This window comes from Eschrichtius robustus, chromosome 11 (assembly GCF_028021215.1).
Source record: "Eschrichtius robustus isolate mEscRob2 chromosome 11, mEscRob2.pri, whole genome shotgun sequence".
Classification (NCBI taxonomy): Eukaryota; Metazoa; Chordata; class Mammalia; order Artiodactyla; family Eschrichtiidae; genus Eschrichtius; species Eschrichtius robustus.
The window spans coordinates 113,914,945-113,941,777 of record NC_090834.1 but is presented as its reverse complement, the minus strand read 5'-3'; the positions used below and the strand labels follow the sequence as shown (position 1 = coordinate 113,941,777).

Genomic DNA, 26,833 nt, shown 5'->3' with positions numbered 1-26,833 from the left:
GGCTGTTGGCAGCGAAGCAGTTGTCACAAGGCCCAGAATCAGAGAAACGGTCAAACTGCTCAAACTGCGTCAAACCACCTCAAAGGTGGGGCGGGGCTTCCTGAGGACACGACTGATGGGGAGTGAGGAGGGTGGTGGGTCTGGGGGTCCAGGCTGGGGGATGGGCCCCTCCCAAGGGCCTCACTAGCTGTGGGGCATCTGACCCCCCAAATGGCACCCCATACTCTGTTTCCAGCCCGTACGCCTGCCGGCCCTGTGGCCCCACCCCCTCTGCATCCTTGCTGTGTGGCAGACCTGCCTGGTGATGCCTAGCCAGACACTGACCCCGGTGCAACCCAGACCACCAGGGTGCCCGGCCCCTCCTGGCCCTTGGACCCCCACCCCACGCCCCACTGGCCTCCCCAGTCCTCAACTCCATGGAAGCCACCAGAAGGCCGGGGACCGTTCGAGCAGAAGTAACAAGAGTTAGCGAGCGGTTCAAGCACCAAAACCAAACCGTTCTCAGGCACCACGGCAAACAAGCAGGAAGGAAGTGAGCAGAGTCCAGCCAGGCCGTCCCCCCAGCCCTGCCAGCGCCCTCTGCCCTCTGCCCAGGTCCCCATCTGCACCTCTCCAGCTCCGCTCGGTGAAAGCCGCTGCTCGCCTGTGCTCGGTCATCCCCGCGCGTCTCAGGCGCAGACTTGGGGCACCAGACCCTCGCGCCCAGCCCCGACTCAGCTTCTCTCATGGCCCCCGAGCTGCCTCGGCAGCCCCGGCTCTGCTGAGATCCCAGTGGCACACGCGGGGCCTGTTTAACCCGGGGCCAGCCCTGCCTGCTGCCACGCGCTGGCCCGCGCCGCTGTGGGGTTCCCAGGCCCCCTCCCCCTTCGCTGGTTTCCCCGTCCTCCAAGCCTAGGCTGAGGAACCTCCCAGGCACCCGGCATCCGGTCACCCAGCTGGCTGCACGTCCACAGACACCGAGCACGCTGTGGGCCCACAACTGGCCTTGCCCCCTCACGCCCCAACTCCTGCAGACCGCCCCGCACCACAGCCCAGCGCCCACTCCCGGTGCGACGGCCTCCTTGCTCCCCTCCCGACCCGGCCTTTGAAGCTGTGGGGACTGGCCTACAGCCCTGCCCTTGGGACCACAGCCAGGGGTGCAGCAGGCAGCGTGGGGCTGAGGGCCTTGGGGAGACAGGCTGGCACAGGCAGGTGGGGGGGGGGGCATCTGACCTACCATCCCAAGTGCCCGCCTGAAGCCCACGCTGGTAGAAGTGGGGTGTCCAGGTGGGCTGCCGCCAGCCAGCCTAGTTGCCGCTGGGGGGCCACGAGGCCAGACCTCCAGCCCCACCACGAGCAGCAGGGTTCTCCCTTGGGACAGGTGCCGAGGGCCCCGCCAGGCCCTGACCCCGAGGACAGATACACGTCCCCTCAGGACCCTCCCCCAGTCACGTCCCACAGCCGCTGCACCTGGGCTCACGCACAGCGTCTGACCAGCGGGTCCAGCAAGCAGCACCGTCACAGACAGATTTGTCTGCTTGGAGCCAGCGGGCCCACCGAGGGGGCGAGGGCTGGGGGTTAGCTGTCCTTCGACTCCCGGCAACCCAGGGCTTCTCCCAGTGCTCCCTCCTGGGAGCAGGGCCGTTCCCAGCGGCCAGCGGGCAGCGGGCCTGCGGCAAGCTGTCGTTCCACAGTGACCACCCAGCCCACCGCACCACTGTGGGGCGGGGCCAGCCTCTCGGAGCCCCGGTCTCCGCCGTGGCGCCCCCACCCTCGCTGTGTGGTGCCCATCGGGCTCCCAGGCAGGCAGGGTGAGCCAGCGCCCGCAGGGGGAGGCTGGGGCCCCTCTGCACGGCCCTGGGGTGATGCCCACTGGAGCGCCCAAGTGTCGGGGAGCCTGGGGCTGTCCCGGAGCCTCCCGACCCGCAGCGATCTGCTGGCCGTGCAGGACCCCCTGCCAGCCTGTGGGGTGGGGACTGTGGGTCCCGCCCTCACCGGCCACCAGCGGACAGACAGCCAGGGCTGGGCCAGAGAGGCCTGCATCCTCAGGGCCCGCTGCCCCCCACCCCCCACCCCCCACCCCCGTCACTGATGAGGAGCCCGGGGTCCCAGGCCGCCCTGCCCCCGCCCGAGGCTGCAGCGCACACAGCACGGGAAATGGAAGAGTCTGTATTTCGCCTGTCAGTCCCTCCGTCTCTTGGAAAAGCTCAGGCCGGCTCCAGGCCAGGCCTACAGCAGGTCGTAGAAGTAGTCCAGGCCCTGGCCCAGCTCCCAGATGGATAGCCCGACGCCCAGCTCCCTGGCCAGCTCCAGCCGCACCTGCAAGGACTGAGGCAGAGGGAGTGTCGGCCCCACCCTGCCCCCGTGGGCCACCTGCCGACCCCTGCCCACCGCAGCCCAGCTGAGGGCCAGGGTTGCTGGGGGAGGGCTTGCGTCTGCTGCCCCCACGCCCAGTGTCAGGGCCCACACGCACCTTCAGCGTCGGGTAGAAGACGACGTGCCTCCCACCGCGGCTTCTGCAAGACAGCAGAACCCTCAGTCCGCCGGCCCCGACTCCCACCCGCCTCTGCTTCTCCCCGCCCCGCCTCCCCCTCCAGCCAAGGCCTCAGGTGCCCCTCCTCGGGCCACGCCGGCCCTCAGGGGCAGAGGCAGAGCTCGAGGCCCGCATCACCCGGGGCCTCCCCCAGACACTCACTTCTTGTACTCGAAGAAGTGCTCTGCGGCCTGGCTGTCCCACACCATCTGGGGCCGGTGGTCCTTCAGCGTCTGGATGTACCTGGGGGAGGCCGGGTGTGGGTGCGGGGGGCCCTCCCCTGCCCACCTGAGCACCTGGACGGGGTGGAGGTGGCCTCTGCCATCACGGAAGGGGTGAGGCCACCCGAGGGCAGCAGGACGCGGGGTGCCATCCCCCGATGGTCTGCGGAGTGCCTGCAGCACACCGGGCCAGGTGGGAGGGCTACACCTGTGGCCCAGACACGAAGAAAAGCCAGGAAGCGGGACCATGGGACGGGGTCTGGAACACTCGGGCCGGGGCCGCGGCGGCCGGGTCCTCACTGGGGGTAGGGGGAGGACAGAGACCCCGAGAGGCTGCTGAGATGTGAGCAGAGGCCGTGGCTGTGCTTCAGAGCTCACTGCCGCACCCCGAGCTGGCGGCGCTGCGTGCAGGTGGAGCGTGGGCCCCGCGCTGTGGGCGCGGCGCCTGCTGGGCCGGTGGTGCGGGCAGGCGCTCCCGGGGTCGGCCTGGGGTGCTGCAGAAGCAGCAACTTCTGCAGTTGCTGGGGAGGTTCGGGGCCAGCCGCAGGCCTGAGGATGAACGAGAACTGGGGGCAGCCTCGGCACTGCCCTCCCCCGTCCCCCCCCCCCCCACCGGGGGGACAACAGTCCAGGGCAGTGGTTTCCGGGCCCTTTCAGAGGCCAAGTTGTCCTCGGCCTGCCTCCTTGCTGTGGACACAGCTGCCCCGAGCCCACGGGAGGCCCCGCCTCACTGCCAGGAGCAGGGGTTGGGAACCCCTCCCCGCCCAACAGAGGACACACAGAGGACAGGCCGGTGCCCAAGGTGCCGCGTGGCCAGGACAACTGGGGTCTCCAGCTCACCCCGTGTCTTCCTGGCACGCAGTCGATGCCCAGACAGGCCGGAGACCTGCAGCCTGGGCCCAGGGAGGGGGCTGCGATGCCGCAGGCTGCAACTTACGCATCGGCAGGGGGTCGGGGCTGGACAGAGCAGTGGGAAACGAGGTGGTGGCCGTCCAGGGGACGTCCGGGTTTGCTCCCACGGGGCCTGGGCCAGGGACAGCCACGACCCCCATCAACCAGCTCGAATCGTCCAAAATTATTGCGGTATACTCAATTAGCACAACGCTCTTGGGATGCTTGATGTCATCCGCAGCTTTTGATCCAACGTCGGCTACGTGGCTGAGACAAACGTGGGACGTGGGGGGACGGGATGTGTGGGGAAGGGCGGGGCATCCTGACCCAGCCTGACCCTGAGCCCCCGAGTCCCAGGGCAGATGCTGGCGGGCAGGTGGCTCTGGGCCCTCACGTCTGGGGAGCTCTGGCTGTGCACTCCTCCTCCGGGGCCGCCCCTCAAAGTCTGCTACCTGCTGGAGGTGGTGAGGCTGCGGGGACAGCCGAGGCTGGGGTCTCTGTCGGGGTTCAGCCAGACCCCTGAGAGCACCTGGTCCCTCCCCTCTGAAGGCCGAGGCTTGGCGGTGCCAGGGCTGGGGCCACACAGGCCCTCACACTCGCCTGAGTGCAGCCCCGGGAACACGGAGCAGCAGAGTGGGGTGTGAGCCAGGGTGGGGGCGGAGGGACAGCTGTGCAGACGGCCCCCAGGCAGGCGGTCCAGGAGGAAGAGCAGGGCCACGGGGGCTGAGGGTCAGGGTGGCAGGGTCCTGCCTGGGAGGAGGAGGAGGAGTCCGGGGCGGGGTGGGGCGGGGTGGGGGGCAGGGGGGCAGGGGGGCGGGGATGAACGGAGGGAAACGGTACAGATGGGCCCTGAGCGTTTCCCCGAACTAAAGCAGAAGGCCTCGGCCACACGCCGGGTGACCGTTTCCATGAAATGTCCGGACGAGACGAGTCCACAGGCAACGCAGATTAGTGCCCCAGGGGTGGGGGGCTGCTACCAAGCGTTCCGGAATTGGAGGTGGCGGCTGCACGACCCTGAGAACGGACTAAATGCCGCGCAGGTGTGCGCTTTGCAGTGGGGGGTTTACAGTGTGTGACTCATACCGTCCCCACTCAAAAAAGTTCTCGGGCTTTGGAGCGAAGGGTTCAAGGAATGGCGGACAGAATCGTAGACGAAGACACACCCAATGGGTCGGTGGAGGATCCAGGGCACCGAGACGAGGTGCACGTCCCCCAGTTTCCAGAAGAGCGAGCAGAGGCCAGCTGAAGAGAGGTGATCAGGCTGTGTGGGTGAGGGGGAAGAAGGGAGATGGGGGGACGGAGGAGGAAGGGGGCACCCCGCCCCAGGAAGAAAGCCTAGTGAGGCCTCTGCCTCGGCTGGCGGGGCCTGCGGTGCCCGGTGCTCTCCGCTGTGACCCCACGAGAACTGAAGGGCCTGACCTCATCTGGCCAAGTCTAAGCCACCTGGGTGCCCTGGGCGGAGAGGCCACTGGCACTGTGACCCACGGCTGGAGCCTGCCCCGGATGGCACCGCTTCCGAGCCGGCCTGAGGACCTGGGTCGGGCACGCCCCGGGGGGGCACCTGACTTGCTGGCCCACCTTCTGGGCAGGTGACCTTCCTGGGCACCGAGAAGGGCGGTCAGCCCTGACCCGGTTTCCCCTGCAGTCCCTGCAGCATGTGGCCAGGATTCCACGGCCCCTGGTGACGGCCTTCCCAGGCTGGGCCGGAAAGGGGCGTGTGGAAGGGGCAGGGCCCCCCCGCCGGAGGCCCACACAGGGGGTCCAGTGGGTGCCGCTGCGGGTGACGAGAGAAGGTGCCTCCCGCCCCTGGGTCCCAGGCCCCCACCTGCAAGCAGCGGGACCGTTCCCAGCTGTGCCTCCGACGCAAGGGCTAGCAGATACGCTGAGCAGAGGCACCGGGAAAGCGGTCAGGGTCAAAGGTGCACGGGGAGACCCCGGCTGGGAAGCAAGAGCGGGATGCTCGCAGAGGACCAGGACAGGCTCTGGGATCACACAAGCCAGTGGAGAAGCAAAGGACCTCAGCAAGGAGCGCGGCGCAGGGACGGAGAAGGCCCAGAGCCACGGGACAGGGCTGCAACAGGCAGCCCTGGGACCAGGCGCCACCAGTCGCCCCTAGGCAGAGCGAGACCCCGGCGCAGCACGGCCACACAGGGAGAGCTTCCCCGAGCCTCTGTGCCCTTGACTGGTGCCCTGGCCCAAGAAGAGTCCTCTGAGCAGGGGCAGGAGGTCTGCCAGACGTGGCCCACCCTCGGGGACCCATCTGGCCGTGTTCTGCTGGGGCTGGCTCTCCTTGAGGTCCCTGGGAGGCAGGGGCAGGGGAGGCCAGGCAGCGTGGGGCTGTGGGTCCCAAAGATGCAGGAGTATGGGTGCCCACTTGGCTTGAGGGCGCTCACGGGGCTAGCCGGGCACCCTGGCCGCCAGGGCAGTGGGAGGGCCTCCCAGAATGGGGGCTTGGCAGCCGTGGGGACCCACGGATCAACACCCAGAACTGCACGTTGGGTGACGTGAGCCTGCAGGCAGGGGAGCCCTGGCCCCTCCTGGGGTGTTTCACAGCCGCCCAGACTCCTCAAAGTTGGGGAGTGACGAGGCCACGCACACAGGAGCCTGGCCGTGGTCACGATGGGGTCTGCGTGTCACCCAGAGAAGGCGAACAGAAGCTGGGGGGTCAATGGAGAACCCAGAATGTGCACAAACAGCCTGTCCTCCACCCCCTCCCCCCCGTGGCAGGCACAGAATGTGGTCCTGGCTGGTGGAGGCCAGAAGGCCAGCCCCGGCCTGACAGAGCTGGCCTCCCGCCCCTGCCTCGGGGTCCTGGCTCCGTGTGCGCGGGAGCAGATGGTGAGGCCGCTAATCCCCCACTGCCTGAGGGGACCGGGGACACCTGCCACAGAAGGCCAGGGTCTCAGCGTTGGAGAGGCTGAGGCGGGAGGGCAGGTAATCCTTGGCCAGGCTGGCCTGGGCTGTCAGCGGAAGAGATGGAGAGACTCCGGCAGCCACAAGGCTCACCTGCCCCTCACACCTGGCCTGTCGTCTGCCCAGTGAACAGAGGCCGTTGTAGTGAGCTCCGGGGTGGAGACCGGCTGAGGGGCGCATCCTGGTGAGCTGTGTTTCTGGGGGGGGCCGGACCTGGGTAAGCATGCTCACCCGCTGCAGAGGCAGCCCTCCCCTCTCCCACGGAACAGGCATCCATCTGCAGGCGGCCTCGCTAAGCCTGCCCATCTGGTTCCCCAGATCCGAATGATCTGGCCCTGGGAGGGGGAGGGCTGCTGACCAGCCCTGGGAGAGGCCTCTCCCCACGACCCCCAGAGCCCCAAGGCCCTGAGCCCAGGGGTCAACCCCGCCCTGCACGCCGGGGAAGGGCTGGAAGAAATCAGGCTGTGGACAAAAGAGGTCAAGTGCAACCCCAGGGGCCAGCTGGGGGCCCCATCCCCTGTCCAAGGCTCACCCAGGGTGCGGGCAGCAGGCGGCAGATGGCCGGCCAAGGCCCTGGGAGGGAGGAGGAAGCGGTGGGGTGGGGGCACCCGGGCCGCGGGAGGGCGAAGCCTTGGTGCAGGCTCCGGGTGTGGCGGGTCCTGCGGCGCCCACCCACCACGGGATGAGGAGCGTCAGGGAGCCACCGCCAGACGCACAGTGCCCCCGGCCTGGTCTCACTGCACCGGCCCGACCTCTGCCCCATCCCGCGGAGCGGCTGAGGCCTGGGGAGGAGAGGGGCTCGGCGACGTCCTGGTTCCCCAGCTCAGGCCGGCAGCAGCCCCACCGCCCACGCACGGTGGGGACTCCGGGCATCCCCACACCACGCCCCCCCTCCCCCGACGTCAACACGACCCCCGGGGACAGCAGTCAGCCCTTCACGGGCCTGTCGACTCCATCCGGGCCCCCCTCAGCCCCTCCACAGGACAAACTCACCGGGTAGGACCTGAGCGGGCGCCGCTGCCTGACCTCCACGCGCCCGAGGTGGGAGCCGCAGCCCTGCCGCCCGGCACTCAGCCTGCTCGGACCCTTGGGAGGCCCTGCTGAGCCGGCACCTGCTAGGTCCAGGTGAGGTGGGTGGCGGCCTGCAGGAGGTCTGGGCAGGGCAGTCCCTGACACACAGCCCAGCCATGCCCCCAGGCCTGGGGGCACCCTCTCCACCGCCCCCGCACAGGCCCACCTCCCTCCTCTGCCTCCAGGCCTGGCCGTCAACAGTGGGGACATGTCTGGTGGGCGGACCCGCTCAGCTGGGGTGGGGCCCGGATGGGGCAATGCAGCCTTCCGTCCCTGGCTGGGGGCAGTCTGTATGCGTGTGTGTACGTGCGCACCTGTGCTCTCGCTAAACACACGTCTTCATAACCAGACTCCCCCCGCCCGCCTCCCAGCCCCTCCTCAGAACCGGCAGGGGCCGCGTGGTGCCTTTGTCGCCGGGCCCCACGAGCTGGGTTAATGGCTGCAACAACTCCACCTCGTAAGTTACTGCTGGGCCCACATTTAGTGAGGAAATTACAGCTCTTCACTCCTCAAGCGGTGTTAGAGATGAACCGTGTCCCCCCAGTCCATATGTTGCGTCCTAACCCCCAGAACCTCAGTATGTGACTATATTTGGAAGTGGGGCCTTTAAAGAAATGTTTAATGTAAGATGACTGAGGTACCCTGGGATGGCCCTAACCCCACAGGACTGTGTGCTTATAAAAAAAGGAAGTCAGGAGACAGGCACACACAGAGCAACGACCCCACGAGGACACAGAGAGGAGACGGCCGTCTACATGCCGAGGAGAGAGGCCTCAGGAGGACCAGCCCTGCCCACACCTGGGTGTGAGACTCCAGCCTCCAGGGCTGGAGACGACGTATTTCTGTGGCTCAAGCCCGGCCGTGGTACCTGTGTGGCGGCCTGAGCAGAGGTGGGTGGCACCCCAAGGCCAACACCTCCTGCCCTGCCCATAGGCCCTGGCCGGCAGAGTCGGGGGCTGGAGAAGTGGGGCGCCAGGTCCCTCTGGCTCTGCCTCACGCAGGCGGCCCTGGCTGCTGACCCCGCCTCTGCAGCGGGAGAAAATGCCCTCCTGCTCCATATCCTGAAACCCTAGGGCCTGGTGCTGGGAGCCCGAGCTCCAGACGCAGCTCCGCCCGACGCCCCCCCCCCGAGCCGGGGACCCTGTCAGGGACGCTCCCAGGAGCCCCACGTCCGGAAAGGCTGTGGTGGGGAAGGGGCAGTGCACAAGGAGCAGACAGCAGCCATGACCGGGAGGACAGATGGGCGGGGCGGATCCGAGGCACAGGCGCCGGGGGCCGAGAGCCCCTCTGCTGCGGGGACATGGGGTAGGCTTGGGCTGCTCCAGGGCAGTGCCTACCTGCCTGGCTCCCGCCATCCACAGGGCTCCCTCAGCAGAGGGGCAGGCCCTAGGGAGGAGGGGCTCCCAGGCCTGCGCTGGAGCCCAGGCCCTAGCACCAGCTGTGCGCACGGGGCAGGGTCCGGAAGGCACGGCTGACTCCGATGTCCCACCCCTCCGATGTCCCACCCCTGGAGGGGCCCAATCCGCTCCTCCTTGTCCTGGAGGCCCTGCCTTCAGCACAAAAGGGACCCAGGCAACGGGAGCCCCACCCCACTGGGGGGGCGGGCTGGGAGCAGCCCTCCCGGACCCACGAGTCCAGGCACGGGCCAACCCAGCAGCCTCTGTCCCTCCCCCAAGGCAGACATGAGGGAGTCACTGTGGACGACGGGCGCGGACAGCCCGGCGGGCAGCTGGCATTCGGCGCCTGACCCCTGCCTGGGCTGACACGTGTGTCCCCGCGGCGAGTGGGCCTGCAAGTGACCCTGCAAACGGTGGGGAACAGTGGGCACACGCGCTCAGGTCACGGCCTCGGGACCGTCTCTGCTGACGGAACCAGGTCCCTGAGAGAAGCGTACAACTCTTGGTGTCCAGGGGACGTGACAGCACCCAGCGCGAAAGCAGAGGGTCAGGAACCCCAGATGCCCAACACCTAGCCAAGCGAAACTCACAGCGTCCAGCCCGGAGCAGAGGCCCACAGAGAGCTGGCTCGACGGGACCATGGGAAGGGGACAGTGCTGAGTGGACCCCAGACGGGCCCAACGCCACGCAACCGTCCTCACCCGGTGCTGAGAGGAGACGCAGAGGCTCAGCCCCACACACACTGCCTGACAAGAGAGCTACTACGACACGTGGGAAGGAAAAGCCCCGGACGAGGCGTGACCAAGAAACGGTCTGTGGGCTTGAAGACAGCAAGGAAAACTGAACAGAAGAAAACAGAGGCCAAAAAAATAAAATGAGTGTCAGCGGATGGGGGGACAAACAGACTGGCCTAACACACGAGTACTTAATGGGCCTGGAAGAAGAGGAGAGAAAGGGAGGGACAAAAAAATAGTAGAAAAGATAGACTATAATCTTCCCAAATATGATGAAAAGGATAAATGCACAAATCTAAAAAACTCAACGGAGACCAGGAGGAAAAAATGTAAAAAAGCCTACGTGGAGGCACCTGGTGATCACAGCCCAGTGGTGCTTGGTGGTGATACGTGTGGAGAAACCGGGTGACGAGTGTCTTGTGGGACAGAATGCACGGGAAGATGGCGAAGCAACACCGTCAAGGTCCTGGAACAAGCTGGCAACCCAGAACCCCACATCCAGCACAAACATCTCCCCAAAACCCAGCAAGATAAAATGGAAGAGGATTCAAACACTGGTAGAAATGCACAGCAAGCAACGCAAAGGGCGTCCTTCAGGCTGAAGGAGAGGAGGCCGGGGGGCCCGCATGCTGCTCCTGCCAGATGGGGGCCACACCCCCGCCGACCCAGGGGACGAGAGGGCACTGCGACGGCACCCTGCAGGCGCCCGGTACGTGGTCAGACCCTGCCAGGCCTCCTCCTCGCCGCACCCCCTCACCTCTGGGAGACGCACACCTCCTGACACGAGGGCGCCGTGGCAGACGGCACAGGAAGCCACCTGGCACGGGCCAGCCGCCGGCTCACCTGGCCCCGATGACGGGCTCGCGGGTGTCCTTGGAGGCTGAGTAGTCCATGCCGTAGAAGTTGAGTCCCAGCAAGATCTTGCTCCGCCACTTGGACTTGGGGTCCAGGACCTGGACGCAGGCTCGCACCCAGGACAGCGGTGCGCTGGGGCCGGCCCTGCAGGGCCAAGGAGAAGTGGGTTCAGCGGCAGGCAGAGGCCTCAGGGTGCCCCAGGTTGGGGTGGGGCCCACACACGGAGTGGGAAGGACGGCAGCAGACAGGCGGGCCCCTGCAGCCAGCCGAAGGCTCAGGTGAAGGCCCGAGATGGACAGAGGCAGCAGCATGACGCCCCCGGCCACGGGAGCACCTTCTCCTGGGCGGAGAGGCAGGCCCAGCACCGCAGCCACCACGTGGCGGCCAGGGTCGCATAGGCGTGGATGGACACCCCGGGATGGCATTCCCATGGGGGTGCCCGCTGCCCTGTGTCATGTGACCCCAAAAAGGAGAAGGTCGCCCAATGCAAGGCTGACTGTGGGCTTCGGGAAGAAGAGACCGGGCCCTTCATGTGCCTGGAACCAAGAGCTGACACAGCGTGGCCCTGAGCAGGCTCGTGGGAAGCTGGACCTCGCCTGAGCGTCCAGGCCCCCGGTTGGGGGAGCATCTCTGCGCCAAGCCCGAGCGCACGGGGCCCCGGGGTGCCCCCACTCACTGCTGCGCTGTGGAGTAGTCATAGGTCATGAGGCTGAAGCCATCCAGCACGGGGGCCAGCTGCTCAAGCTCCTTGTGCGTGAACATGCCCAGCTTGTTGGTCCTGCAGTGAGATGGCGCGGTCACCACACCCAGCTCGCATAGCCCCTCCAGCCCCGCCCCAGCTGACACCTGGGCTCAGCAGAGGGCACGGCAAGCCGGCCGTGCGGGCTCCCAGCTCACGCCCCTTCCTCCCCCACGCCAGGAAGACACCTCAGGTCACTTTCCCCGGAGAGTGACCCGGCGCTCGGTTACAGGGGATGGCCCGCAGCTGGGTCCCAATGGGCAGAGCCTGCTGCCGGAGGTCCAGCAGAGACCCGGCTCCCCTCCTGCCCAGTGCACTGGAGATCGCGATCAGCCCAGCTCCGGGAGGGCCCATCCCTACGTGGGCACAGGAGGCCAGCCCTGCTTCATCTCAGCTGTGAGCACGGTGCCATGAGCAGAGCGCCCTCCCTCCCGAGGCCTCAGGCCTGGGGCAGGCGGGAGCCCAGGTGGCCTGTCTGCTGGACACACCTGGTCCGCTAGCCCACCCGCTCTGCCTGCAGCAGCCCCTAGGACTGCAGCCTTGTCCCAGGGTGGCGGGGCTCTCTGCTCCCCCGGACAATGTGGGCAGAGAGAGAATCCCTCCTCTCAGCCAGCACCTCCAATCCTGGGGCAGGGGCAGGGGCAGGGGCAGGGGCAGGGGCGGCCCACTGTGTGGACCTCAGCCATGGTCACCGGTTCCACGGGGTCCAGGCAGCCCTGAGATACCCCATCTCAAGGCTGCCCACTCCAGCTGAGCAAAGCCTGCCCGGGCTGCCACCTTTGGAGGGAGCAGCCAGGAGGCCAGGCCCAGCCCCCTCCCGAGACACGAGGCACCCGTGGAACCTGAGGACCCGCAGCACCAGCCAGCGACCCCGGGACCCCAAAGCCGCCCCTGAGTGGGACAGAGCAAGACTCAGTGACGGGCACCTGCCGTGGCAGGGAGCTCGCGGACACGCCTGGGGAGCAGATGCTTCACCGGGCAGCGACAGCCATGCTCCCTGTGGCCACACTCCAGACCGGGCCCCTAAAGTCAGCTAGAAGACACCAGGCCCGGCAGATGGCGTTTTCCTCCCGGCTCAGCCCCAGAGATGGAGACGGGCCTGTGTGAGGAGGGCCTGGGACCTCAGGGCCTGGGGCACCCCAGAAAAAGCGGATGCCATCAGCTCCAGGAAAATGTTTCCACAATTCAAAAGCTCACCCATCCCCAGGTGGACGTTCGCTCAGGAACCCATGGACATCCAGCCCTACCGTTTCTGGATTCAATGGCTCACAAGGGGAGGCAGGGTTGCGAGCTGAGCAGTGCAGTGGCCCAGCAGGGACTATGCCCCTGTGTCCCATGTCCTGGTCACTGCAGCACTGGGGCCTTCCAGGAGGCGTTCCCTGCTCAACTGGGAGAGGGGACCCCACCCGCAGGGGTCCTGGAAGCGCTGGTACCAGGTGTGAAGGGGAGGCCGGCGAGGGACAGGACTAAGGCAGGCAGAGGGGCAGGGGGCAACGAACTCCAGGCGGGGGCGGGCACCAGGAGGCCTGCTACCCTGCCGGCCTCGCTCACCCCATAAAAAGAAACTCTTCTGCTCAAAGCCGCTCAGCACAGCAAACAGCCTCACTTTCACTGGCCGATTATTTCTTAGACACACTCTCAACACGGCCACGGGGGTCAGGGAGGGTGGAGTTTTCCAAGCCCCTTCTCCCAGTCACACTCTGTTCCAAGAAGTCCGCTGCTGGGAGGAGGCTGGTGCAGGCTCCCATCCCGCATGACTCCCCGAGCCGCCGCCTTTGCTGGTTTCAGCTGCAGCCCCGTCAGAGGCAGGCTCTGCTCTGTGCGGCCTGCGCCCACCAGGCCGGGGGCCGCGGCTCCTGCCGACATCAAGCGCGCGGCCCAAAGGGCTGTAGGGGCCGCCCTGGCCCATCAGCCCCTCTGCTTCCCAAGGCTCTGACCACCTCATGGCCTCTGGCTACGCCTCATGTCCGGGCGCCCCGGGCTGCCAGGTGCTTCTCACCGAGTCACCGCCCGTCTGACTGCAGGCACCCCTCCCATCCAGAAGGCCGGGCTGCCGTGCGGGATCCTTTACCCCGAGACCCTGGAGCTGCCAGAGGCGGGGCTGGGGCAGCACCCGCGTCTCCTCCGGCGTTGCAGAGTGAGAGGTGGCCCTGGTGGACGTCGTGTGGCCTGGCCTCCCCTCTCCACGTGGCCACGGACAAAGGACAGCGTGTGGCCTCTAGGCCAGGCGTCCCCAACCCCCCGTCCTCGGACGGCTACTGGTCCGCAGCCTGTCAGGAACGGGCCGCACAGCAGGAGGCTTCGCCTGCCGCTCTGCTCCCTGTCGCTCCCACGACCGCCTGAGCCACCCCGTCCCCCGCCCGTGCAAAAACTGTCCTCCACGAAACCGGTCCCTGGTGCCAAGAAGGTTGGGGACCGCTGCTCTAGACGGTTTCCCCCCAGACACGAGGCGGCTCGCCCACACAGGGGACACTACAGCCCTGCTCGGGGGAGAAGGCACAGGGTCTGTCAGTCCCCTCCCCGGCCTGCCTCTAAGGGCCTCGCCCCTCCCCAAGACCCCTAGCCCCCTGCCCCTCCTGCTTCACCCACACGGTGGACGCCTCCCTCTTCCACTGCCCTAACCAGCGCCATCTCAGGGCTTGGCCCCCTCACTGGAGCGGCGTGGGCCGGGCATCAGGGCCACAGGCGCACATCAACCCCTCGCTGCCCCCGACCTGCTGGAGACCCCTCCTTATGCGGTGCTGAGTGCCCCGCCCCAGAGAATCCCATAACAGCTCCCCATTGCTTAAACCCACGGCTCTACCCTCTGTCCCCTCTCCCCTACGTGCATCCCTCCCGACACCACGAAGCCACCCCCACTATCCACCCTCGAGGCCGAAACACTGCCTGTTGAGCTGGACACCCCAGTCCTGCCCCAGCCAGCCTGCTCCAGGCCGATCACCCTCAGGACCAGTGCAGGCTCCGTGCACGGTCATTGGCCCTGCCACCAGCCACACTGCCTGACCTTGTCTGGTCCCCAGACACCGCCTGCAGGGCCTCGCGCACAGTGGCCCAGGTGGGCACCCAGCCAGGCATGTGCAGAAGGCGGGCCTGCTGTTGGCCCCCACCGCTGCTCCCCGCGGGCCCAGTCTCCCAGGCCCCAGGCCCCGCGGCCTGCTCACTCCCTGCAGCACCTCCTGTGCTGCCCCTCCACGGCTGCTCTGCTTGGCAGCACGGGGGCCTCCAAAACACGAGCCCCCCCGGCCCCCAGCTGCCCTACAGGATCGGAGCAGAACCACCGGCCCGCAGGCCCAGGCCCGGCCCCACCCGTCAGAGCGCGGCCCCCAGCCCTCCAGCCTAGACCGCCAGCGTCTGCGCCTGCCCGCTGCCCCGCCGAGCCCACGCTCTGGTTGCAGGCCACCCCTGGCCCCCGGGGGATGCCAACGGGGGTCGGCCTCCGTGGAGAGGAACCCCACCCAGAGAAGGACCCCCACCCATCCCCTTCCTGACTGTGGGGAGGTGGCCTGCCCGAAACCACGGGAAACCACGGGGGTGGCCGCAGCACCCGTCAAGGTGGGCACCTGCCCGTGAGGATGCGAGCTCACCGCAGGGCAGGTCCTGGGAAGGAAGCTAGCCCTCCATGCCTGAGGCCAGTCCTTTCCCGAGGGTTCCAGGAGTGCTGGATTCTCAGAAGACACAGCCTGAGAAGCCGGGGGCGAGAACTAACTCAGAGCCCCCTCCGGAGCGAGGACGGCCCAGGGCTCTGATTAAACCAGCTGACTGGTGCTGGAACGTCGATGTGGGCCAAGCCGCGACCTCGGGAGCAGGGCTCAAGGTCAGGATGGCCGCTGTGCCAGCAGCCCCTGGAGGGAGGCCCCAGACCAAGGCACACAACAGCAAAGGCACGCCGGCCCCAGCGCCACACACATAGCCCCTCCTGGGGCTGCTGTTCCCGTGGGGGGCAGCGCAGCCTTTGTGAGGCGACTGATGCTGCAGAAAACCCCAGAAAGACTGTTTACGGCTCCCTGGCTCCTCTGCTGGGGCTGCTGTCTAGAAGCATGGCAGAACAAAAGTCAACGATGAGACAAACTCCGAAGCCGCCAGAGCCTCTGGAGAGAGCAGGGCTTGCTCGCCAGCCACGGGGGTGCAGCCCAGGCCTGTGCCCCCCCAAACACACCTCTGGCTGCCAGCAGGGGTAGGCCAGACTGAGCCACAGCTCAGCGGCAGTGCCCAGGACCCATGCCTCCAGCCCTGGCCACGGTCTCCTCCCGCCGGTCACCTCCTCAGCTGCCAGGTGGATGGCACTTCCTCCCCTGGTCTCCGCAGGGTGAGAGAGCGGCCCTGGCTCACACCATCTACTTCCTGCCTAGGGGACAGGAGCTCAGGCCGGATGCCTGAGCAGAGAGGGTGCCAGCCGGAAAGCTGCTCCCCACCCTGCCCCGAGCCCTCCTGCCCTTCCAGGCCAAGCCCAGAGACCAGCCCCTCCATGGGCGTCCGGCCCAGTCACCCCCCTCAACACATACACACACACTCTCTCCAGCACGTGGGCTGGGAGTCTGCTCTCCGCACCATCAGAAGCTGCGAGGCCCGAGGCTCTGGGGAGTGGAGGGGTGTCAGCAGGGAGGGGCTGCAAGCAGGGCCCCCGGGTCCCACCCCCAACCAGGCAACCGACCTCTCCCCAGCCGAGCCTGAAGGGCTGCCCCAGCTTCCAAGGAACTTGTCTCTACCGACGGCCCCCGACCACAAAGGGCAACCAGGGCTCCACCGGCCACAGCATCCCACCCCGAACCATCACAGAAACCAGGAGACCCCGGAAACGGGTGCCCGCATCTGCAGCCGAGCCCACAGGCTCTCTGAGTGTCCGCCACCCCCGGCTCTTCCAGAACGGGGCCCCCCATCCTAGGAAGACTGTTGGCCCCTGCTGCCTCCGGCCTATCACACGCGTGTGTTGCACACAGGAGCACACACGAGGCTGAGGGCCCTGGAAAGGTGGGGAGAAAAGTCGGGGGGGAGGCTGAGGCCCCTGGGCTTGGGTGGGACCACAGCCCAGGCCTCCGGTGATGCGTGGGGGGCCCGGGGGCGTGAGCGCCAAGCAAAGGGCGGGCAGCCAACCTGGGAGCGGCAGGGACCTGGGACCACCTGCTGTGGTGGCCGCGGCCTTGGCCTCGGAGCGCCTGCAGGCTCCTCTGCGCGGGGCTATCGGCCTGTGAGCGTCAGGCTCGCCAGAGAGCTCGGGTCCCAGAGCTGCCCACCTGCTCCTGTTAACCGGCCCGCACTGCACAGCGAGCCGACAGCCAGGAGTGACGAGATGCATGGACAACGGTCCTTCCAGAGCAGTGCACTGAGGGCCCAGGCTGCCCCGGGAGCCAGCGGAGACCAGGCAGAGCGCAGGCAGCACCCCTGGGCCTCTGTGCGCCATCGACCCGCCACTTGGCTCCGGGCCTGCCCTCGGTCCTCACTTTGTGATCCGGCCTCCTCTGCGCCCAGCACAGGCTGGACGTGGGAGTCAAGGCCACCTGACTTGGCACCCGGGCCCCGCACCTCCCTGTCCCAGGGGTTCTGGAAGAGCTGCCTCACCGGGCTCTGTGTCCCGGTGTGTGCAGGGCTGGGGGTGGCTGTGAGAGGGGGCTGGGCCGGCTGCCGCCCTGGGGTGGGAGGTCAGGGCCCCCTCATCACAAGGCCTCATCAGTGGAGCCGCCCCCAAGTCCTCATCTCAAGGCAGGACACGAGCAGCTGGGCTAAGTTGCGGGAGCCCTGACCCCCTGGGGCCTAAAGCGGCACAGGCCCTGCACCGCGGTGCTCGGGGCCTCGCCGGGGACCAGCGGGAGCGGGGAGCGAGTCTAGACAACACGGCTTCAAGTGCTCAGGTGTAAGGACGCAGCCTTGACCCGTTGACCCATGAGGGCATGCTGAGGCCACTGAGGTGTCCGAGTGTGCTGATGGAGAGCCCCGGCCACACACGTGGTGGCCAGTATGTACCTGGACGGGGCTAGACACTGACCAGGAAGGGCCTCCCCTGGCCAAGCAAGCACGGCACTTACCCAGGGGCGACAGCGGGCGGGATGACCAAGAAGGCGAGCAGCCGGGCCTGGTGCAGTGCCTCGGCCATGTGGGTGAGCAGGTGAATGAGGCCCCTGCAAAGAAACAGAGGACAGGTCAGGAGCAGCTGGGCCAAGACCCGCTGCGGGCAGATGCCCCTCATGGCCACGTTCTGCCTTGGAGGTACGAGCTCCAGGGTGGAAGCACCAGGGGAGCCTGGCAGACACCGCGGGGGTCGCCCTCCACCTAAACTGCCTGCCCAGCCCCCATCCTTCCTCACACTCAAGCCCCCTCCCTCCCCATAAGAGCAGGGTGGAGAGCAGAAGGGGGTCGGTGTGGTGCCCCATCACCTCTGGACCCTCCCAGACACACAGCCGGGCAGGGAGTGAGGAAGGACCCACGTGGACCTGGCCTGCTGGCCTGCTGGTGGCCAGGTCAGTCTGGGCCACGAAACGCCTCAGGCCGTGCTGAGGGCCCTGCTGCACCCGGGAGGTGCCTTGAGATGAGGACGCTGGGGTGGCTCCACTGATGAGGCCTTGTGCCCAGGGGGTCCTGACCTCCCACGCCAGGGCGGCGGCCGGCCCAGCCCCCTCGCACAGCCACCCCCGGCCCTGCAGACACCGGGACACAGAGCTGTGTGCCTCAGCCCCAGGGGGGAATAAGGAGGGGGCACTGGCGTGTGCTCGACCGGGAGTGCCTGGACGCGGGGGAGGAGCGTCTCTGTGGGCAGCGGGCCACCAGGCTGGGGGCAGAGGAGACAGCAGCGTCACGGGGTCGCCTGGACCCTAGGTGTGTGGGATGTGGCAGTATCTCAGGGCTGGCGGGACAGTGGAGCACTCGTCAGGACACCCCAGTCCCGGAGGCCCTCGTCACTGTGCCTGGGAGGCTGTGGGCCCAGTGACTGACCTGGGTCCTTCGCTGCAGCCCCTCAGGAGCCACCTCCGTCTGGAGAACGGGCAGCAAGTGCCCCCCTCGCTACCAAGTGCAGGCAGGTCAGAGGAGCTGTCCCGGCCCCCAGCCCCAGAGCAAGTCCGCAAAGAGCAAGCGGGGTGGGGCACGCATAGCTGCCGGTCATCCTGCCAAGGCTGCCATGGGGCCCGGTGTGCACTGACCACTGGACTGCGGCAGCCTCTCAGAGCCTCCCAGGTGGCCCCCGCTCAGCGGGAGCGATCCCGGGCCAAGGTCACTCCACTCTGGTTGTGACTGTAGGTGATCAGGGGTGCCCTCGGGGGAGCACACAGGCTGGAGGGGGCCGGCACCTCCCTGAGGCCAGAAGCTGTCAGCACCTGTCACTGTTGGGTGCCTTCCTGGCTTTTGGGACCACCCAGGGGACTGCCTCTCTGTGAGAAGGGGGAGGTGGTCTCATGGCCCGGGGGAAGCACCTGCTCGGCGGGGACTGGGGGTGGTCTGCTGGGACGGAGTCCCTGGCGTTTCCCCTCGGTTGCCCGCCCGCCCGCTTGCTGGGTGTGAACACAGGAGGCAAGCCTCTCGCCAGCGCCAGGCAGCCCCTGCACGCTCCTCCCCAGGAGGCTTTCACGGGAGGGCCTGGGGGACCCGCAGCCCAGGGTGGCACGTGGACAAGGCGCCATTGCCTCGCATCACACCAAACAGGCCTTTCCAGGGTGACCTGGCACTTTGGGTAGGAAACAAAAGCCTAAAGAGGGTGACAGGTGGGCACAGGAGCATGGACGTCCCTGTCACGCCCGCCATGGCCAGGCCTGTCCTGGGAAGCAGCTCCCAGGCGGCAGTGTCCAAAGCCAACCAGGCTGGCCAGCCTCCGCCCTCCTCCGCGCCCACCGCCCCCGCCCCCGCCAGGAGCCCCCGGGGTACGGAGGCGCTGCCGGCTGCTCCGGCACCTCCTTGCCCAGCTGCACCCCCTCCTCAGAAAGTGCCATAAGGTCTCCTCGGCAGGGCCACCACCCAGCAAGCACAGAGGCAGAGCCGGGGAGGTGGGGAGATTGTCTCTCAGCCAAAAGCCAGGGCCCCCAACGTGCAGGTGCCACGTCAGCTCCCGACAGACATGGGTATCCCCCATGCTCTCAACCTGGCTGTCTCCACCCACCCTCCTCCTGAGCTCCAGCCTTGGGGCTCTCCCGGGGCAGAAGTGGACAGAGAGGGAGCCTTTCAGAAGCACCCACCAGGGCGAAGGTCTGAGCACCGAGAAGCAGGCGCCGTGGCTGGGGGCCTGGGCCCAGGCCACCCCCGTTCCCGAGGCCAATAGCGGAGTCTCCCTACCCCCACCCAGGCAGGGAGCCCCCGGCACGCCTGGCTCCAGGCGCAGCTTCCTCTGGGCCTCGGGCAGGCCTGTCCCCCCGCACAGACCCCTCGACAATGCGCCTCCCTCTGCACTGAGAGGCAGGAGACCCCACGGACGCCGTCTTCGAGCAGGCAGAGCGCCGCCTGCAGCTGCAGGAGAGTAGAAGAGGAGCCCTGCCCAGGGCTCCCCCCGGGGGCTGGCACACGTGGAGGAGTTGGGGCTCAGGTGCAGGAAAAGGAGCGCACAGCCAGTTCCGGAACCGGCTGCAGCCTGTCCTGCCCCGGCACCAGCCGCTGGGCGGCACCCAGCACGCAGGCTGCCCCGGGCGGAACTCAGTCTCTCCTCCGCCTCCCGTGGGGCTGACCCCATGGCCCTGACAGAACCAGGGGCAGTCGCTCCTGCAGGGGACCTGCCCCCCTCCCACCCTGCCGGGTCACTCTGGCCGTGAGCCTCATGCGCAGGGTGGATACTGCTTCGAGGGGACCATGCGACACCCTCCCAGGCCGGCTGATGCAGAGCCTGTGGGACTGGGTGGCAGATTCCTTTCCCAGAGGACTCCGTGGCCACCTGTTCCAAGGGCCCCTGGCCCTGCACGGCCACCTCTTCTCAAAGTCCCCTGGAGGCTCCACCAGGCCAACCACATGGGCTTCTCAGCCGGCCACCTGCCTGCAGCTGCTCCCAGGCCTCTTGGAGCCACTGTCCGACTTTCTCGGGGTGCCATCCCCACCCCCAGGGGCAGACTGTGGGAAGCAGGCCCTCCTCCCACACGAGGTCCCCCCACATCCTTCCTACAGCCTCTTCCTGACACCTGGGGGCCCGCACGCCGCCCACAGCCCGCTCACGCGTGCTTCTGGATCAGCAGCTGGTTCCACACCTCCACCACCAGGCCGTCAAAGTGCTGGCTCTGCGAGGAACGGGAGCTGGTGAGGAGGGTCCCAGGAGGAAGGGGCGGGAGGGAGGCGCAGGGCCAGCCCTGCTTCCTCCCACCCAACCTGGCCTCAGCCCGAGGGCCAGGTGGCAGGCGTGGAAGCCCCTCTCTGAAGGAGGCGGCGTGGGGGTCCCCAAAGGAGCCAGGAGCAGAGGGGCTGGGGCTCTCGTGTGCCCCGTCCACTGGTGTGCCTCCCCCAAACCTGACCCCAGGGTCCTGAAGAGTTCTCCCCTCCCTGCAGCCCAGCACCAGCTACCAGGATGGGTTCCCTCCCAGCCGGCCGCTGGGCATTGCCCGAGGGAAGCCCCTGCCCCCGAGACGCACGGTGGCCAGAGGGAGCCCAGGGCAGCCGGTGGTGGCCGCGCAGGCACCGCGAGTCACCTTGGCCACCTGGACGACGGTCCTGCTGAGCTCCTCGATCTCGTCCTCGCTGTCCAGGACGTTCTGGAAGTCCTCGTACGTCCAGTCCTCGAACCGGAGCCGAGGCACTGGGGACAGACCCGCAGACTGTGACCCCCTGTGCCGGCCCTGCCCACAGGCTGGCCCTTGGCCTCCAGAGCAGAGTGACCACAGCCAAGCACCCAGTGCGGTCATCCCAGTGCAAGGTGGCTGGGCGAGGGAGGGGCACCAGGGGGCGCTGGGGAAGGACGGAGATGCGCACTGTCTCCTCCCGACACACCAGGCCTCCGAGTGCCCAGATGCTGGCTCGTCCGGCTCCTCGCTGCCCACCTCTGGCTGGACCATCCTCCACCAGCTCCCTGTTGATCCAACTGCAGGTCCCCTCCTGGCCCCTGCCCCCCCGGCTTCTCCTGCGCAGCTGTTATGTGCCCCTAGACCCCCAAGCCTCCCTCCCCAAACCCCACTGCACTTTGCAATGGGTCCCTCCCTCGCCAGCCATGAGCTCCCGGACGGGCAGGGCAGGGTGAGCGTCACCCTTGGGCGCAGCCCCCAGGGGCCCTCGATAAGCACTCGTGGGTGAATGAAGCGACGGGAGGGCAAGACCACAGGTGAAGGCGGGCTGGCCTTGGTGGGCTGAGCTGGGTGGGCGGGAGGGCCACAGGGCTCTGGCTGGACTGAGGGCCACGAATGCTGGGCTGGGGCGGCCTCATTTCTGAGCCGCTGGGAGAGTGACCGACGTGCTATAGGCAGCATAGCCTGGGTTACCAGACAGGCTTGGAGACTCTGGGGCCACTCACCCACCCACAGGGAGCTCCAGGACCTCCACCCGTGGTGTATGGCCTAAGGGCCCACAACCCTGACCCCGCAGGCCCACTGGACTCACCCACACGTAGGCCCTTGGCCTGCTTCCTGACTGCCCGCATCCACCCTGTGGGACGTGGAGAAGCCAGTCAAGGTGGCGACACAGCCCCCTGCCCACGTGAAGACTTGACCTACCCGCAAGGAGGAGAACAAAGGGAGGGGGCAGGGGAGAGTCTGCGGGCCCTGCACTGCCCCTCCTCGCCCTGCAGGACGGCCAGGGCCAGGGGCAAGTGGCTGCTCCAGGGGCGACGACTCCGAGGCGCCTGGGACCATCTCGCAGAGCTGAGGGGCATCCAGAGGCCAGGCCCTGATGCTGCCCGGCCGTGTCCTCCAACACACTGCCCTCCCAGCTCGGGGAACCCCACCGCCAGCTAACACCTCCTCCCTCTGAACCCGAAAGGGAGGACATCTGTGCAAACGAAGGTGCAAAACACGGCTGTCAGGACAGCCAGGCCTCGCGCCCTCCTGGACACCGTCCTGGACGCCTCCTCTCTAGACACTGCGTACAAACCCCCAAGGGCAACAGGGACGCGGGGTCGATGCCAGGGAGTCATCGCGCTCGCACACACTCACACCCTCCCCGACCCCTGGGGCGAGCGCAGACGAGCAGCGGGGCGAGCACCTTGGTCCACGTCGTCAAGGCCCGTGACCTCAAACATCTCGCGGCCGTGCCTCTTCAGCTGCAGCCACACGGGCGCGATGTGGGTGAACTTGCCCCCGAAAATCTTGGCGACATCGTAGCCGTGTCTGTTCCACTGGCAGAGAACGGAGAATGGGTGAGCCTGCTTGCAGCTGGGGCAGAGGGCCTGAGAGCCACCTTGGGACTGGGGCACTGCAAGGCTGCCCGCGCCATGGGGAACAGGACGCTTGGCGCGACCCCGGCCGCTTCTCTGGGAGGCATGGCTCCCGCCGCACCCCCACGGCGGCGGCGGCCAGGGGAGGTGAGAACGAAGACAGACCCGAGCAGCCACCTTGTCCTTGGGACCTCCCTGCCCACCCCAGGGCCCGGCTTACTGGCGTGACGTAGCCCAGGATGTCCCCAGCAAAGTGCCTTTTGTGGGCCTTCGCTGAGCAGTAGCTGCGATGCTCGAGAACCACATCCTCGGCTCTAAGGTCTGTCACCACCAGACCCCGCTCGTGGACGGGCTTGCCTGAAAACTGAGTCTGAAACAGAAGGAGCAAGGAGGAAGCTGTGAGGGTTCGTCCCCAGGCAGAACCCCAGGGACAGCAGCGGTCCTCTTGTTCAGCAGGGGTGTGTCCCAGGATCAACACGGAGCTGCTGACCAGGAGACCGCAGGGAAAGGCCTGCCTTGAGGAGCTGACAGTCCCGGAAGACTCACTCTGCCCCCCCAGGGCTGCCCCAGAAAAAAGGCACAAAGACACAGCCAAACCCGGCGTGGCTCTTGTCTGATTTGCTCAGTGAAGCAGGGAAGAGCGCAGGGGTCAAAAGAAACAGAAGGCAGGGTGAGGGCGGAAACGTGGCACGTCACAGAAGGCCAGCCCAGCGGGGGCAGGCGCACCCTCGGGCCCCAGCACCAGAAGCTGCTCCCGCCGAGGCCAGCCAGCCAGCCAGAGCCCTGGGGTGGCACAGTGCAGGCTGCCCAGAGGCCAAGCTCTCGGCTCACAGCCCCAGCGGGCAAGGAGGCGCGATGGCTCAGCCCTTCGGCCTGCCTCCAGACTGCCCCTACCTTCTCCAGCAGCGTTTTCGAGGCAGCCTTTTTGGCATCTGACTTCGACAGGGTGGCGTGAACAGAGCCGCAGGCCAGGGCAAGCCAGAGCGTGCCGAGCAGCACCCGCATGGTGGGCGTGTCACAGCAGGGTCCAACCTCGGGGTCCAGGGGGCTGCAGAGAGAGCAGAGCCCGTGGAGACCCCCAGCAGGCAGGGTGTCCCCTCCGCCTGCTGCAGCAATGGTCCTAACGGTGCCTGGGGCCTCCCAGCACTAAGCTGGGCACTGAGCCAGCCTCAATGGCCAGAGTCCAGATGTCAGCACTGCTGGGCCCTGGCACCCCTCAGACACCAGGAAGGGCCTTCCTTGCTACAGGCCGGTGAGCCCTGCCCCACTGCCTCAGGGCCGCCCTAACCACAGCCCGCCAGCTAGGAAAAGATTGGCTCTCCACCCCCCTCAAACCCAAATATATTCCGGCTACGAGCTACTGGCTTAAGTGCAAAATAACAGAGCCATGGAAAGGACTAGAAGAAAACACGGGTGCCTGTGTACGTAAACTCAGGGACGGGGGCTGGAGGGGGGAGGGGAGGCTTTTCCACCTCAGTCAGCAAAAGTAAAGGTTACGATAGGAAACATCAATAGAGTGTACTACGTAAAAATGCGAAGCTTTCACTTAGAAAACAAAAAGCAAATTTATTTATTTGATTTTTTAAAAAATATTTATTTATTTAGGCTGTGCAGGGTCTTGGCTGCAGCATGTGGGATCGTCGTCGTGGCATGTGGGACCTGTTAGTTGCAGCATGCATACTTCTTAGTTGAGGCATGTGGGATCTAGTTCCCTGACCAGCCATCGAACCCGGGCCGCGGCACAGGGAGCACGGAGTCTTACCCACTGGACCACCGGGGAAGTCCCAACAAAAAGCAAATTTAAAGAAATGATACGCAAAACAAGAAAACACTTGGACCACACTTGACAGTGAATTTCTACTCCTCATCTACACATAACACGCAAAGAACTCTTACAAGCTGAAAATAAAAGACACTCCAATAAAAAATGCCCCACTATAAAATACAGAAAGGACGGGAAAAGGTGTAACACACAGAGACACCCTATAATACAGACCCCACCATGACACACAGACCCCACCCCCACACCCAAGCCACAGAAACAGCACTGCAGCATCACCAGCAACCAAAGGAACGGACGCTGAGATAAGACGGCACAGCGACCTGTGCGTTTTGGTCCCCACCCCCCTCACCGGCCCCCGGGCACTGGCAAGGACGAAGAGAATGATGCAGCCTGAGGACCTGGGGCACCTTCACTCTCAGAGCTGTTCCTGAGAATTCAAGTTGATCAGACCTTTTCGGGTGACAACCTGGTCCCAAATATTACACTTTCCAACATGTGTTTCTTTTTTTCCAAAAATCCCACTTTGGGGGACATCCCGCCTATGTCGAAAACGCTCGAAGATGCTCACCGCAGTGGTTTGATACCCTGCACTCCCAGATGCCAGAACACAGAGGGCACCGCGGTGCTCATGACCCCCTAGTACAACCAGCACAAAGTGCACACGCACAGCAGGGTCCTGTTTACTTATTTATTATAAGTTTATTTATTTATTTACTTTTGGCTGCGTTGGGTCTTTGTTGCTGTGCGCGGGCTTTCTCTAAGTTGCGGCAACCGGGGGCTGCTCTTTGTTGCGGTGCGCGGGTTTCTCATCGAGGTGGCTTCTCTTGTTGCGGAGCACGGGCTCTAGGCGCGCGGGCTTCAGTAGTTGTGGCTCGTGGGCTTCAGTAGTTGTGGCACGCGGGCTCAGGAGCTGTGGTGCACGCGCCCAGCTGCTCCGCAGCATGTGGGGTCTTCCTGGACCAGGGCTCAAACCCGTGTCCCCTGCGTTGGCAGGCGGATTCTTAATCACCATGCCACCAGGGAAGCCCTCCACTTCATTCTTAAGATACTGGTTTTAATCCATCAAACCTGTCTCTGCTCAGTGACATACAATTTGAGAAATGCTGACCACCATGCCCTGAGCGACCATCACCAACACCTGGTAGGACCCCGAGCCGACTGTCCCGTGAACAGAATGCTGCCGTCCCCACAGCGCGGGTAAAGTCCGTCACAGATTCTCGCCTGTGAGCACAAACTCTGGAGCTAGCTATGTTCCTGCGGGGAGGGCCGAGTGCACTCGGAAGTGAAGGCGGCGTAAGAGCAGGAAGACCCCAGCCCCGGCGGACGCTAACCTCGGGTTCTGTCCACACTGCGGGCCACCGTCTTGTTCCCTCAGCGGAGGAAGCCCGAGGCAGCCTGCCATGCGCAGGGGGAGCGGAGGACACTAGCTCGACGGGGTTCGGTTCGCCGCCCGCCCGCCCGCCAGCCAGCCCACCGCCCCCTGGCCTCCGGGCTCAGGCCTAGGCGGCGCCTTCCAGCGGGCAAAGGCCGCAGCTTCCAAGGACCGGGGTCCGAGGTCAAGAAGGAGCCAGCCCGGCGCGGCCCATCGCGCCCCGGGTCCCGGCCCCACGCCGGCCACGCCATGTGCTGCCGCTCGCGCCCGCAAGCTCCCGCCCCGCGTCCTTCGTCCACACCCGCTCTCACATCCCCTCTCGTCCACACCCGCTCTCACATCCCCTCTCGTCCACACCCGCTGTCACACCCACTCACACACCGCCTCTCGTCCACACCTGCTCTCGCACCCACTCTCGTCCACATCCGCTGTCACACCCCCTCACACACACCCGCTCACACACTCCCTCTCGTCCACACCGCTGTCACACTCCTCCCTCGTGCCGCGCCTCCTGCTCTCACACGCACCCCTCACGCGCTCACTCCGCGGAGGGGAACGGAGGCCGTAGGAAGCGGGGAAGCAGACGCCGGAACGCGGGACGCGGACGCCACCCTGGCCAGCCGCCGCCGCGCCGCTCACCTTCATGTCCCGGAGACCGGACTGACCTCCTTCTAACGTTGCCGGAAGACGCTCGCGAACGCCGTCGGAAGTCTCGCCTCAGGAAGCCCACACGCCGCCGCCGCCGCGCCACGCCAGCTTCCGGGCCGCCGCCACGCAAGGCACGCTGGGGGCGGGGCCGAGCGGGAGGGTGGGGGCGAGCCGAGGGGAGGAGCCTGGACGGGGAGGGCGGGGCCGGGGCAGAGGGGCGGGAGTGGGGGCGGAGCGAGGTCGAGGGGCGGAACCGGGGCGGGGCGGAGCCTGGTGAACAGGGCAGGGCTGATGATGTGGGCGGAGGAGGCTAAGGGGTGGGGTGGGGTGGGCCGGGCCGGGGAAGCGGGCGGAGAGGAGGAGACGCGCCCGGGGCGGGTGGGGTCCAGACTTGGGCGATGGGGGGACCGAGAGGTGGTTGCGCGCGCCGACCCCGGCCT

At 66.7% G+C, this 26,833-nt stretch overlaps 1 protein-coding gene across 4 annotated transcripts; it reads right to left on the bottom strand.

The window, feature by feature from the left end:
- Positions 1-2,132: 2,132 nt before the first annotated feature.
- On the bottom strand, positions 2,133-26,511 carry CHID1 (chitinase domain containing 1). Of its 4 annotated transcripts, XM_068554387.1 has the most exons (14): positions 26,385-26,508; positions 25,089-25,354; positions 23,485-23,638; positions 22,811-22,960; positions 22,419-22,551; positions 21,819-21,863; positions 20,918-21,024; positions 20,451-20,512; positions 17,354-17,446; positions 11,271-11,372; positions 10,583-10,738; positions 2,675-2,755; positions 2,453-2,495; positions 2,133-2,307 (listed from the first exon to the last, which is right to left on the bottom strand). In XM_068554387.1, the coding sequence occupies exons 2-14, from the start codon at positions 25,181-25,183 to the stop codon at positions 2,209-2,211; spliced, it is 1,320 nt and encodes a 439-aa protein (XP_068410488.1). In that variant the 5' UTR covers positions 25,184-25,354; positions 26,385-26,508; the 3' UTR covers positions 2,133-2,208. The 4 variants fall into 4 exon arrangements, with proteins under 4 accessions (XP_068410488.1, XP_068410490.1, XP_068410491.1 ...); XM_068554389.1 differs by lacking the exon at positions 25,089-25,354 and having other exon boundaries at positions 26,385-26,511; XM_068554390.1 differs by lacking the exons at positions 25,089-25,354; positions 26,385-26,508 and adding an exon at positions 26,273-26,337.
- Positions 26,512-26,833: the final 322 nt, after the last annotated feature.